This window comes from Poromitra crassiceps (genome assembly GCF_964638095.1).
Source record: "Poromitra crassiceps genome assembly, chromosome: 3".
Taxonomy (NCBI): Eukaryota; Metazoa; Chordata; class Actinopteri; order Beryciformes; family Melamphaidae; genus Poromitra; species Poromitra crassiceps.
The window spans coordinates 25902168-25916800 of NC_139625.1; the positions used below are offsets into that span (position 1 = coordinate 25902168).

General features: G+C 40.4%; 2 protein-coding genes across 3 annotated transcripts; both read right to left on the reverse strand.

The window, feature by feature from the left end:
* Positions 1-5814: 5814 nt before the first annotated feature.
* On the reverse strand, positions 5815-9586 carry nusap1 (nucleolar and spindle associated protein 1). 2 transcript variants are annotated; one of them, XM_083632459.1, is made up of 12 exons: positions 9455-9586; positions 9184-9243; positions 8914-9096; positions 8583-8754; positions 8128-8220; positions 7892-8004; positions 7725-7775; positions 7440-7618; positions 6931-7088; positions 6711-6827; positions 6520-6628; positions 5815-6404 (listed from the first exon to the last, which is right to left on the reverse strand). In XM_083632459.1, exons 1-12 carry the CDS (start codon positions 9530-9532, stop codon positions 6317-6319), a joined length of 1401 nt encoding a protein of 466 aa, XP_083488585.1. In that variant the 5' UTR covers positions 9533-9586; the 3' UTR covers positions 5815-6316. The 2 variants fall into 2 exon arrangements, with proteins under 2 accessions (XP_083488585.1, XP_083488584.1); XM_083632458.1 differs by having other exon boundaries at positions 8583-8757.
* A 1656-nt stretch (positions 9587-11242) lies between these two features.
* Positions 11243-14537, reverse strand: ndufaf1 (NADH:ubiquinone oxidoreductase complex assembly factor 1). The gene is made up of 5 exons (XM_083632852.1): positions 14397-14537; positions 13266-13802; positions 12634-12819; positions 12064-12138; positions 11243-11599 (listed from the first exon to the last, which is right to left on the reverse strand). The coding sequence occupies exons 2-5, from the start codon at positions 13776-13778 to the stop codon at positions 11459-11461; spliced, it is 915 nt and encodes a 304-aa protein (XP_083488978.1). The 5' UTR covers positions 13779-13802; positions 14397-14537; the 3' UTR covers positions 11243-11458.
* Positions 14538-14633: the final 96 nt, after the last annotated feature.

Consider the following 14633-nt stretch of genomic DNA (forward strand, 5'->3'; position numbering starts at 1 on the left):
CTCCACTTCGGTTATATTCAGTCTGGAATATGGAATATCTTTCAATAATCTATGATTTAGCTGCTAAATTGTCAAATACCGCCGTCTACTCGATACCCAGGCACTTATGTATGTACTTAACCTAACTAACTTACCGGTAACCTAACTAACTATCCGGTGTGCACAACATTGTCAGACTAAACTCCGACTGACACCCCAAAAACCTGCAATCCGCTACAGAAAAATGTATATTGTTTATTAACTGGCCCCTGGCCTTTTATCATTTCACGAAAGTGGCCCCCGGGCAAAGCAAGTTGAGTATCCCTGGTGTAATGCAACAAGCTCACAATTAATTTTCTTGCATAGCACAGGAACCAGATGTAGCCAGTGTAGTTACCATGAATTTCTTGCTGTGGTACAGAAACACTCTTGTTCAACTTAAACATTTCCTTTAAAAATTCATCTGATTGATCAGAAGAGATTTGTTGAAATCCAAACTCCAATTAAAGGCCAAATAAATACCTCAAAGTTGGGTTTTCCAATGGGCATGAGGTTGTTGTCCTTCTCAGCAATGCTCTGTAACTAAGGGAGAGACAAACACACAATAATGTGGATCAAAGTGTGGGGGGGTCTTTCTCTGGTTGAAATGCTGTTTTTTGTGTTTTACTAATTTGGTGCCATACGTGAACGTGTATGTTGTGTGCATTAGATGGAAAACATGTTTGTGATTGTACATGGACACATACCGCATGACAAGGGTGGGTACTAGTAACCAAGGTTATTATTATAGTTAACTGAAACTAAACTAAAAACTAAAACTAGGTCTGGGGAAAAAACATAAAAAAAGAAGAAGAAATCGACTTAGAAAAAACTAAAACCAACTGAATCAATAGTGTATACAAAACTAAATAAATAAACATAATAACATATACATAAAATGTCAAGTTTTCGTCTGTCAATTTGGTTAAATTTGTCAACACAACAAGCATGAGGAGGCATTGGTGAATAATGTTTATTGAGACTGAAGCCCCTTTCAAACATGTCCTGGAATTCAGGAGTTATCTAGATGTTACCCGGGTGGCAGTGTATGTATGGTAAAAGGTAAATGGACTGTATTTATAGAGCGCATTTTATATAGTCTATCGACTACCCAAAGCGCTTTTACATGAATACCTCACATTCACCCATTCACACTCACATTCACACACCGACAGCCATGCAAGGCGCTGACTGCTCGTCGGGAGCAGTTAGGGGTTCAGTGTCTTTCGACACACAATTCGACACACTACCGGGAGGGGCCAGTCTCAAACCGGGAACCTTCCGATTCCCAGGTGACAGCTCTACCTCCTGAGCTAATGCCGCCCCTGTATGAACACAATTTGCTGAGCTATGCGCGCCCCCGCGACCCTCCTTTCACCCGGATCTATGACTAGGCAGCGGTGTAGTGATAGGAGCGGGTTGCTCCCCCTGCCCTCCAGAGCTCCGTGAGATCGTGACGTAGCCGAGCTGTGCGAGTGGGAGGAGGCGGGGGAGCTGTGAGAGAGACAGAAAGCCAGCAAAACAGATTATTAAGATTGAGAGACATTCAAGAGACATTATTGCGACTCAATTGCCTTCACAAAGTGTTTTGTTTGTATTGTAATACCTATTCTGAAGTTCTTAAATTGGAGTAGGTTTCAATTTTTTTTTATAATTTTCACGTTTACTTATTTTTTTTTTTCATGGGCGTAATTGTACTTTTACTTTTCAGTACAGTAACATTACCACCACTGCTGCATGGACGTGTGTACTTGCGAGGCTACTCACCCAGGCCTGGTGCTGCTGCTCCTGCTGGTGCAGCTCAGCCTCGTCCACACAGGGCTGGTCCAGGTTCAACCACAGAGACTCTGTGATCCGAGGGAACAGAGACGGGAACAGAGTGGACATTCTGCCTGTCACACAGGGACAAAAAAACAAACACAGTGCAAATCAGCTTCAGCAGCACGGTTGGACATACATGTAACAGCTAGGGTTGCCAACAGTCCCTTCAAATACGGAATCGTACCGTAATTGGAAAGACGTGTTCCGTTATTGAACTGATACGGGACACCCTTTGTCCCATATTCGAGAAACACTGCAGTGCAAAGAGTGAAGGGCTATTTGTAATGAGCGGATAAACTCTGTAGCGGAGTGTCCGCTCAGTCCGCTGGCACCGCTCCCTCTCTCCCACTACCCCAGTGGTTCCCAACCTTAGGGTCGCGACCTCAAGTGGGGTCACCTGAAATTCAAATAGGTTTGCCTGATTTTTTTTACACCACACACAATTTAAAACTACTGAAGATGATTAGGGTCACTTGCAATCTTTTTTATTTTTTAGTTCTGAGTTTAAAGTGAAAGTGATCATATCTAACTTTCAGGTTTGTTCTCTTGGGTGACACCTACTGTATGGCAATGAGTGGTAATTGCAGGTGAGAACAGTGTTGCATTATGTGACATTACTAATGTCACTATATACTGTACTGCAAAGGCTTCCATCAATGGGCCATAGCCTCAATTACCATCTTGTTAACTCTATCAGATAGTGACTTTTATTTGTATTTAGATGAAAATATTTGAGATTATAACTTTAAATCAGGATTCTGAGAATAAAGTCAGAATTCTGAAATTAAAGTTAGAATTCTGAGAATCGATTAAAGTTAGATTTCCGAGTTACTGTGAGAAGTTTGAGATTAAAGTAAGAATTCTCAGATTCAAGTCAGAATTCGGAGGGAAAAAAGATGTCACTGATATTATCAATGGTGTACCGGAATTTTGCCTCAAGTCCCTAGATTTTTGTGACGTCAAAGAAAGTCGGGTCACAACTCACAAGCCTAAAATAGAATAGAATAGAAAGGTTGGGAACCCTTGCACTAGCCTGTCTGTGGTGTCATGTTACAGCAGGAGCCAGAGGCTGCAGAGGACACAGGGAGCACTCTCAAAGTTCCTCATTCACCAGGCGTCACAAATGTGGTATTTGTTTTGCACATTGCCAATATTTATTTATTTAGATGTGATAATTAAGGCTTCGAGAATCTGGTTTAGGTAGCCTACCTTGAAAAGTGCTTGAATTTTACTCTTAAAAATGTAGGCTACAAACCCTGTTTACAATATGTGGGCATTTTTATGTTGTATTTTTAGATAGCCTACAGTAAAAGTCTACTACTGCGCAGGTGTAAGACTTGTTATACAGTCATCAGAGCTGCTCAGTCTACATCCATACTTTTCAATAATTAATTTTAAAATACAGCTGAAAATAAATGTTTAACTTTATCCATAGTGCAAAAATGTAAAAACTGGGTAAATGGTTGAAGCTGAAGCCATTGGAGTTACAGTATGTGATTGTTAAGGTCCATAGCTGGAGACCCCCCCCCCCCCCCCCCGGACCGCCCCTAACAACGGGTCTTCATCACTGAGGGAAGCCAACCATTTCCAGTAAGTAAAAGGAAACGTTAGAACTGTTTGTGCTGAAAAGTCGGAAATGTATTGTAAAGTAACACAGATCGTTACGTTGGCTTTCAGACCAAAAGTCTTCCTTGAGATGACGCAAGAATACTTTTTCTCGTAGGTATGTGTGTCGTGGAGAAACATTGAACATTGAAACATTGAACATCCTGAAAAATATTCCAGGCTGATTTACCTGCGAGTAGCTCACCTGGCTTAAAAAAAATTCAAAACAATCTGACCCGGAAACCACTGGTGTTCACCAATAAATGCCCCCGAGTCCTGAGGCCCACTTCACAAAGGTTCCACTTTGGTTTCCAAAAGGAACAACAAAACAACAAACAAAAAACAGGAATATCAGGATAGCCTCAACGCGAGAGTCATTCATTCTTCAATCGAAATTAATGATGAGTCTCGCGTTGAGGCTAATAGAGTGATAGAGGGACTCACAAGAGTGTATAATTATACAATAGTCTGTGGGACATTTGGGCATATTAATAATGATTCTATCCCAATCAAGTTTAGAGCCTGATGTAAACACCTTTTCAAATGTCCCTTCACTGATACAAGTCACTGACAGGCCAGGAGAGATCTGGAATTATTTATAGCCTACAGTAATATCACAATACCATAGTACAATACCATAGTAGTTGTTATTTTTCATTTGAGATAGATATATATATATATATATTATATTATTATTATATATATATATATATATATATATATATATATATATACACACACACACACACAGACACACAATATATATATATATATATACCGTATAGATATAGATATATATATAGCCTATATATATATACATACATACACACACACACACACACACACACACACACACACACACACACACACACACACACACACACACACACATACTGTTGTCACCTCATGTGTTTGTGTTTACAGATTAACAAACACCATTGGATTTACCCTGGGAGATAAAGCAGATGGCCCATTTCAGCTGGAGATTGATTTAATCTGCGTCTGTAAAGATTATGCACACACTGAAGAGTTTGCCTATGAGGTGTACAAGAGGAACCCTGAAGTGTGAGTGGCAGCTCATCAAAGATTAACTGTTTTACAAGAGGAACCCTGAAGTGTGAGAGCAGCGGCTCATCAAAGATGAACTGTTTTTGGATCCAAGAGTTGAGTTATATGATTGATTTTTTTTATTAAATGTGTCATGCACTTGACAGTGCCCAGCCCTCATGGGCTTACAAGACACACAAATTATACATTATACAGAACAACATACGCCAACGCCGCAGTAATAAAACAAAATCACAGCATAACATAACATACACCACAGCAGCAAAACAAAATCATTACATCATTTTCTGAACATAACATTTTGCCTTAGCTCCCATGCCTGGGAAATAAAGTTTCCAATAAAGAAAGTGCCTTTCTTAAAACACAACTCAAGTTTTTCATAATCGTCCATCTCAAAAAAATCCTCATAAATAGAGGACATTTTACTGAACAGTATCTCCCTTACCTCATCATAGACAGTACAATAGAATAGAAAATGAATCTCATTCTCAATTTCACCCAGGTCACAGAGCGAACAAAGTCTGTCTTCTTCAGGGGTAGAATTAAACCTACCAGTATCCAGTGCCAAGGGCAAAGTTCCAGATCGTAACTGTGCACACAAGGACCTTTTTCTTCTGTCCAGATCGAACTTGACATAAGGCTCTACAGAAAAACTTATTTTATAAGACGGTAGGTTCTTAACTTAGGCTTACACCATAAGTCAACGGACCATTTATCTTTATACAAAAGGAACATATTACTTATTACGTTATAACATAACAATAAATACACTGTAGTCTCACTTGAGGGGCAGACTACATATTCTAACAAATCATGTATTCTTAGTAATGCACTATAAAGAGATGTTTTATCTGAACTTCTATTCATGGACTGATGATACCTGAGCATAAAGCTTTTTTTGTACAATTAAAGTTTGAACAGTCGAGTTACTGGATATGAAAAGACACAAATGTGCACTGCAACTGAACCAAACATTCTGGTTGCATTCAGGTAATGCTTTTATTCTGTGACAGGGTAAAAAAAACAGTGAGAACAGGTAATGGTTAAATGGCTGGTTGCAAGACACTTCTATGAGAAATGGTTGTAGCTGAGATCAAATGTTTTTGTTATGTCTTCCAATTAGTCCTTATGGAAATCTATTCTTAGCCTGGTAAACCAGCCGGTCACGTGTAATCACATGTGGGTTCACGTGACCGGCTGGTTTTGAGAATACCCGAAACACCAAATCATGATGGTGCACAAAAGTGTTAAGATTATGCAACAGCAATAACAATTTGAATCTGAAATGAGGAATGAATCAAATGCCTTTTTTTAATGTCCAAAAAAGTACAGCACTACATGCATTTTAAGAACAAAACTACGATAGGAACATGTAGCAAAACAGGACATCAACACTCCACAGAGTTGAGTTTGGCTGATATCAGTCTACATCGAAATACAAATGCATCAAAGTTCAACTATAATGTTGCTGATCATCTCAACACTACTATCTATATGGCAGCATACCTACACAGAGAATTGAAAACACATTTTTGCAGTTTTAGTTCACTACTATCTCTCCTGTTGGCTCAAATTAGGAAGTATGGTGTGGCTGTGAGCATTTAAAGAATGTGTAAACTAATGTAAAAAAACCCCTGCACAAATAGGCTGCACTGAAGAACTGCACAAAATAGGTTTGAACTTAGTGAAGAATTGAAGCGATAAGGTGAGCTAGTCTAAAGGACAGCCTGAGTCCATTTATGGACATTCAAAATATTTACAAATAAACGACGAGCTGTACAAATGCCTACAAACAAGAAAACATTTATTCATTGAAAAGGCCTCTCTTGGCCCCCAGCATGTTCTCTTTCTTCTGCTTCCTGTCGTCATTGTGCTTTGTCCTCCTTTCCGCCCTAAAACAACATTAAGAAAGCATCCATAAGAGACAAATGTTTAAGCATCATTTAATTGTTATGTGGACAAAACAAACTCAGTCAGTTTCATTATAATTTAACTTTATAAACCTACCTGGTCTGGACTTGGTGCTGTTTGTAATTTTTCTGATGCGAGTGAGAGATCAGAGACTGGTTTCCTCCTGCTGCATTTTCATTGGCCTCTCCAAATGCCTTCAGTTTACCTATGGAAAAGTAAATCGTTCAACGTTCGTCTGTCTGCTGATGCAATTTTTGACGGAGCAGACAATTTCTCGTTAGTCTCACCTGTATGAGGCTTGTAGGTAAGGGGGCGAGACAAGCTGGCCTGCAGGTCAAAGCGTGCCTTCACATTCGAATCAGTGATGTTGGACACACTTGTGTTGGCGTTGAAAATGTATGTCCCTTTGAAATGCATAAGAAAAAAAAAATAAGTAATGAGTCTATCCAGCGGTACAGATAAGTGCGGAGTGCGGACACCATTCGGATTCATTCAGTTTCAAGTTACCTGATGTCTTTGTGGCAGAGACAGTTGGCGTCTTCTTGGGCTTTGCTTCATCATTGGTCTGCTTTTGTGGGGTGCTGGAGGTCACAAGATGTGACATGCGTGCCGGCGTCTTCACCAAGGACCTCTTATGCTCGTTATCCTGAGTGGCTTGTGAGAACCTGCACACAAACAGACATTTGGCTGTTCTGCTGTGACATCAAATGGATCTCATGCAATGAGATTGAAATTTTAACATGGAGATCCCTTTTGAAAGAATACTGCGGTAAAAGATTTAAGAGAGGTTCAATGGAGGGAAACATTTTTGGACCAGAGCAGCTGGTAGATCCAAAACATGGCCAGCCACTTTCACTATTTCACCAACTCGATTAGCAACTCCAAATAATGACTAGTTACTTGCCAAAGTTGCTGGTCGAATAGACACATTTAATCACATCCATATGGCCCAGTATTTGGCTGCTGAGTTAATATCCCTGGCTGCACACAGGCCAGTGGAGGAAACAGCAACTCACCGGACATTGATCCTGCGAGTGGAAAGGACAGATGGTCTGAAAGGAGCGTCTTCCTTCACTGCTGCAGGTTTAGTTGGGGAAGGGTTGCTGGCAGAGAGCGCAGTGAGCTTGCGCCTGTCCTCACACGGTCTCTTATTCCCTGCTGCAGGGCTGAACATGGACGCACGGCTCCGATTTGCCTTTTGTAAGAGACAAACGCACATAAGTATTCATTCACAGGGGTTTGAAATCAAATATACTGTAACTGTGGTGTCTGATTGTGGATGTTCAGGTGCTGATACTCACAGGTTGAATTTTCCCATCAGTTTGCTTTGAGATCGTTTTCTCAGAAAGCATCTAAACATAACAAAATAAAGTCAACTTAAACTTATGCAATTTTAAATTTTCTGAATGCCAACCGAGAATGGCCAGAAGCATTCACTGATCACCATTACATGTTGTTTCCATTATACCTTCAGTTCTTTCACTGAATTTCTGTAAGTGTCCATCTGCTTGGTCTTCCTCTGGACATAGGAGTCAATGGATTCCATCTTGTTAAAATGCGCCTCATGGAGTTTTTTGAAGTCTGCACAAGAGACATACAAAGAACATTTAAAGAAATGGAGCAAAAAAAAAAAAAAAAATACCTGTCAACATACAGAGATTTGGTTTAAAAGAAAGTAAGTTAACGAAGAGAGGGATAACTTACTGGGAGTGGTAGGCTTCAGCAAAGGCTTGGTCTTCTTCAGGAGCCCTTCATGACGAGGGATTCTACCTGCTTTTACCACTTTTGGTTCATTTCCTATTTGAAACACATGAAAATTTAAAAAATATAAGATGATTTTTCTGTAATCTCATGTTAGGATCAGGACAGCTAACATTTCAGTAAGTATTAGTAATAGACCATTTAAGAAAACTAGAATGTGAGAAAGGAGTGACAAACACAAACAGCAGGGAGGAACAAAGGCATGATCATAAGCAAGGCAAAGCAATCACACTATAAATGAACCAACAGTGTAAACAATTACTTTAAGTTTACTAAAGAATTTGTAACCATTTATCTCAAGTCTTAACACAGGCTATTCCATGCAGAAGACACAGACATAAGAGTATCAACAGTTGTTAACTGTGAATATTGTGTTTTCATCACAACATGCTACTGACCTCTCTCACAAGCCACAGGCGCTTCATCTTTGATCTCTGGTTGCTGCTCATTGTTGGCTGCCAGGGTCTCCTCCGGTGGCTCAGCTGTCCCAGACTGCTTGGTCGAGGACACCCGCCTCCTCTTGGCATCCCCAGTACCGCAGACAGCAGTAGATCCAGCCTCTTCGTTATCCTTCTGAAATAGAAGAACAGTAGTTTAAGTGTCCATCCTACACACAGGGGGAATGGCCTTAACAGGGACTGTGCAGGCTACTAGGGTAGTACAGACATGCATGTTGATGCTGTCATCTGAATATTGCTGTAGGTTACCTTTGCTGGCTGTATAGGTTACCTTTGCTGCACTAGCAGTGTCAGAGACCTTCCTCTTGGTCCTTTTCCCTTTCCCACGACGTTTGGTGACAAAGGCTGTGGTGCTGGGAGCTGCTTCGCCAGATGTTGCATCTCCCTCTTCTTGGACATTTTCTTCTGCACCGTTTATGTCTTCTTGGGCATCAGGAGCACCTTTCCCGTGTGTCTGGATTATATCACGTGCACAAATTAGCCATTGCCAAAACTATAAAAGACAATGCAATGAAACAATGGAAACAACAAAAGGAATTACCTTTCCGTCCTCCTGCTCCCGCTGAAAATGCTGCTTGATAGTCTTCAGGAGTTTATCAGTCTGTTTTTAGAAATGATTAACGTTAGCAAACCATAAAGTCGCAGAATCGCTTAGCAGATCCAGTGAGCTAACGTAACATACGAATAAACAAACAGCTGGACAAGCTAACATTAGCTAAGGTCAAGCTAGCTTTGTGCGTTTCAAATACGGTAACACTCTGACGCTTACCATGGCTAAAATTAACGTTAATATCAAATTGATGTTTCATTACCTTCACGTTTGCTTTAAGCCCGAGCTGTTTAGCAAGAGATTGCAGCTCTGCATATTTCATTGAGTCCAAATTATCCATGTTTGTTTGTCCGCTAGTTCTGCTGTGTAAAAAGAAAACAGAGGCGTTTTCCCATGCATACGACTGACCGCGACGGCGCCGAATCTTCGATTCAAAACGTCTTCTTCTTCTTAATGGCGGATCGCAACCAGCGTGTATAGGTGCATACCGCCACCTACTGTACCGGAGTGTGTAATATCAGGGTAAAGAAAAGAAAGGGAGGAAACGATCTAATCCTGTAGTTTTTTTTGTTTTTGTTTTTTTGACAGGACAATAATACAGCAGATGACAAAACATCACATTACTTTCAAATGACATGTTCTCTGTCCCCTATTTTTTTTCTTTTTTACACTAACAACTTACCAAAACAAAAACAAAAACAAAAACACAGGGGAGTATACCAAAATTATATCCACATCCCCAGACATCTTTCCCCTTCTCAATACTAGGCTGCACACAGCCATTCAATACAGTATAAGATACAAACATGGATGGACAACACAAAACATACACCATAGCCGACAAAAAAACAAAAACAAAACAAAAATGTGCCTTATTGTCGTATTTAGCTCTGAGTGTTACCAGCTCATCACATCAAGTGTCCACAAACTTCAGTCAGACACTCCCCCGATCAAGGCCAGGAAAGAACCCCACACCCTATGGAAAACATCCTCTCTGCCCTTTATTCTATACGTAATCCTTTCAAAGTTGGCCATTCTCGTCATGAGCTCTAATCCTGTAGTTTTAAGAAAAATAAAGCGAGCCCTGCAGCAAGTTCCATCCTTGTCCTAACTCAAATGTTGCAACCTACCCCAAGCAAAATTGCAATTGTATTTATGCTTTATATTCTTATGATTTTCCTTAAAGTCTGAAGGTTTCCATAAAATAAAATTGGCTGCACAAAACACCCTTAAGTTTTTTCCTGATTCCTTAAAATGTTTCACCTTAAGGATAAGACTTACTGTAAGGGTGTTTTGTGCAAGCAATTTTATTTTATGGAAACCTTAACTCAAGGTGTTTTGTGCAACTGCCCCTGGACTTCAACTCCCATGATCCTCCACACTTCACATTTGCCCTTTTCCCCCTGATTCACACCTGCCAGCACTCCAGAGTCCGGACCAACGTCATCGTGACGTCATTTAGCCTCAACATCCCAGTTATTTTGCGATAAAGGAATGCGCCATAATTAGACCCAGCCACCTTGTCTGTATTTAAACCCTCAGTCAGCTCTTTCCTTTAGTAAACCTGTTGCCTTTGAGAGTGGTGTCCTTGTTTGCTCATTATCCTGTGCGCTTAAATGACTTAACAAAGTAACTTTTGCTGTATTATGTTTGGTTGACCTCATATTATGTTACCTGTTTATATGCACGTGTTTAGGGATTATGTTGGCTGTATCAGTGCTGGATTAAGGTGATATTTGTTTAGTATTATATTGATATTGTTTCCTTTCTTTGTATTACAGAACCACACATTGGATTATTTTGTACCACACTCACGTTTAACCACACTCCTTACCATTTCCATTTACCCTACAATAAACCATTGAACTTGACCTCCAGCCATGTGCTCATTTTGTCCTTACTGACAAACCATTGTGTAACCCAACCTGGAACCAGACTCCCACTGTGTGCAGGATGGACACTTATTTGTTTATTTTCATATCCAGTAACTTGAATCTTCAAGCTTTACTTATTAGTTTAATTGTACAAAAAAGCTTTATGCTCAGGGATCAGTTCATGAATAGAAGTTAAGAACATATCTTCATAGTGCATTACCAAGAATGACAGGATTTGTTATTGGTATATGTAGTCCGTCCCTCAAGTGAGTCTAAGGTGTATTTATTGTTATGCAACACTTGGATCCAAAAACAGTTAATCTTTGATGAGCCGCTGCTCTCACACTTCAGGGTTCCTCTTGTAAAACAGTTAATCTTTGATGAGCTGCCGCTCAGACTTCAGGGTTCCTCTTGTACACCTCATAGGCAAACTCTTCAGTGTGTGCATAATCTTTACAGACGCCGATGAAATCAATCTCCATCTGAAATGGGCCATCTGCTTTATCTCCCAGGGTAAATCCAATGGTGTTAATCTGTAAACACAAACACATGAGGTGACAACAGTGTGTGTGTGTGTGTGTGTGTGTGTGTGTGTGTGTGTGTGTGTGTGTGTGTGAAATTAACCAGTTGAACATTTATATCACAGTGCTTCAGATATAGCTGAGGTCATGATGATTTATGCAGCATTTTCAAATTCTATCTTCTTTTGGAGTTAATGGAAGAATTACTTTTTAGGCAAGGACGCTAATGAACTTTACAGGGATGCAAACTAGTCACCTTTTACATCCAAAAATAAGAGGATTTCTGAGTGGTTTTATGTCTGCCCTGGTATCTGTCACCTTTTTTCACTATCCATGACTTTGTATCCATGACTTTACGACATTCAAAAAGTTTAAATCTTGACAAAAAAAGTGGATTTTCAGTTGTCTTCAACAAGGGTAGGATAGGGATATTTTACATTTGATGCAAAATCAAGCATGTGTTTCTTTTGTTGTACCTTGTCCAGCCAGAGCGAATGCTGATCGTCTTGTATTCTCCCACGATGTGCGAGGAAGAACTTGGAGAAAGGAATCTGTAAAGGAGTAAAGGGAAGTCACTGCACATCAGCATCACGGCTAAACTCTTGATGCTTCTTGAGGAATATCAACATAGAACTGATAGCACTTGCAGTGCAATAACTGTCTCAAAGCGTTGCTTATATAGATCAATAAATAACTGTGCAATATCTGACTTATAGCCTTGTTTACAATCCAGTGTGGTTTACACGTAGACTGTACATGATATGTATACAATTCTTTCTTTTATCTGTCAACTCACTGTCCTTGTTTGTTTTAGCTTGTATGCATACACCTCTGTGTAAGTACATTGAGAGCAAGGTATATGAGAGTCAAATTCCTTGTATGTCTACATACATGTCAACAATCCAATAAAGCTAATTCTGAGACTGCAAAACATTCAGAAAAGACCCATAAAAAGACCCTTAAGCAACAACATTTTTAAAGATGCTATCAACTGCATTTTCTGCCTCCTGACAGTTTTTCATTATTTATTACTGAAGGAATGATACCTTGACATCTTGCCAGTAGGGTCCTCCTCTGGTGTACAAGAAGTAACTGTATATGTCATCTTTCTGGTGTGAAAAGAAGGTTTCTGCTGCGATGTTGATCATCCATGGACGGCCGTCACCGCGCACGCGCAGATGCAGGGTGTTGAAACTGGACCAATCAAAGTGCTTCTTCCTGTCAAAGGAAGCCTGGAGAATATGGAGAGATGTTTTTGGGTTAACTATTGTTCAGGTCATGGTAGGAAACTAACTTGTTCATCCTACAGCCGTGGTGGCTCATAGAGTCCACAATACATCATCAGACATTTTGACTGTTTTACCATCTTAGTAGGATTTGTCAATTTAGAATTGAGAATGGCTGCCACAATGTCCTATTAAAAAATAAAAAATAAAAATAAAAGTAATGAATTAATTCAGCTGGTGTAGTGTTTGTTTGGAATGGATACAGATAACAAATGGCCACATGGTTGCCCATCCCTGCTGCTGACAGCTTTACTGTACCTGCCAAAGTGGCTGGTAGAGCAGAAAAACGTATGGGTCATCAGCAAAATACACCAGCATTTGTTTGGGAGACTGGATGTAGGATTCTACAAAAGGAGGTGAAAAGGAAGCAGGGAACATCACAGAACACTAACCAGTGGCTGCTTTGAGCGCATGGTGCAGTAGCCACTGTAGCGCGTTTCTCCGTCTCTTGGAGGAGTGGAGCACAGAGTCCCATAGAGAAAGCAGGTGTTATTGTTTCTGCCAAGCGTCAAGTAAGCTTCACTCTGACCTCCGACCTCTCGATCTGAGGACACCGTCCACCGCTCCAGGCTCTCTGGACCTCTGAACTCCCATACCACTTGATTCTGCTCCAGAATATGCTCGGTGAGGGGTTTGCCCTCTGGACCCACCCAGCGGTCAAAAAACTCATTTTTCAACAGGGTGAAATGCTTCTTCATCCCCTCCACACCTTTGGAGAAGTCAAACTTGATCTTCTGCCACGGAGGGGGGTCGACCTTGGGCTGGCCAGGTCGTCTGTACGGCTGGGGAGTCACAGACCTCCTGGACACAGAGACAGGAGAGGCGGAAGGCAGCAGGAGCTGCTGCTGGCAGACAGAGCCCAGTAGCCTCACCGCAGGCAGGCGTGTGATCCTCTGCAGCGACATGTCACTGTCAGTCTGGACCAGTCACTGTGGGGAGAAATCACATGGAACAGTGCTGTATTATGTATAATTTAACCTTCGAGAAATCTTATACTTGTAATTGGCACATTTCACATACATAAGGCAAGATTCTCCAAGTCCTTCCAAAAAAATATATTTTTCTGGTTGAATTAAAATGTGTACATAGATACACCCGTATGACCAACCTTATGATGAAAAAAAAAAGTGAATGCACACATTATTTTATATTTAATTTAATTAGTTTACTTTTCACATTGTATTTACTATCTATCTACTTTTTCCATTTTGGAATCTTGAATTGTACAATAACGTCCATTCCATCATTTCCATGTCTACCAGCTGAATGGTATGTATGTTCACAATGTTCAATAAACTAACAATAAATCCTATTCAACTGATTTGACAACTTGTGATATTCATGTTCAGTCTCACATACCACATTTCCCCCTATAAATGATCATAATGATGTTTTATATTATTCGATCCACAAAAACAAAATATAACAAAAAATGTTTTATATTATTCGCAGGGTGCACTAACGTTAAATACACTGGCAGGTCTAGGTCCTAGACCTGATAATGTTGACCAACTTCCACTTACATTGGGCATGGTGGACCAAAAACGGCGTGATGATGGAAGCATCGCCAGGTTGCGCTGTCTAGTTAATTCCAGGATAATTACACTATGACTATTTCTCATATTATACAGTCTACTATGCTACCGCTACATTTCATCATGCACAAATCCAAGGTTGTCCGTCCCAGAGAGAGGCAGCGGAAATACTTGGGCTGCGTTCAGCAACCAGCACATCGTCAGATAAGAATGGACGAAATAGAA

Coding starts and splice junctions, on each gene's coding strand:
- ndufaf1 (XM_083632852.1), bottom strand. CDS start 13,778: ATGTCGCTGCAGAGGATCACACGCCTGCCTGCGGTGAGGCTACTGGGC. Junction 12,139..12,633: donor CCTACTGGCAAGATGTCAAG/GTATCATTCCTT, acceptor ACTCCTTTACAG/ATTCCTTTCTCCAAGTTCTT. Junction 11,600..12,063: donor ATTCGCTCTGGCTGGACAAG/GTACAACAAAAG, acceptor TTGTGTTTACAG/ATTAACACCATTGGATTTAC.
- nusap1 (XM_083632458.1), bottom strand. CDS start 9,532: ATGGATAATTTGGACTCAATGAAATATGCAGAGCTGCAATCTCTTGCT. Junction 8,758..8,913: donor ACACTGCTAGTGCAGCAAAG/GTAACCTATACA, acceptor CTTCTATTTCAG/AAGGATAACGAAGAGGCTGG. Junction 8,221..8,582: donor GCCTGTGGCTTGTGAGAGAG/GTCAGTAGCATG, acceptor TGTTTCAAATAG/GAAATGAACCAAAAGTGGTA.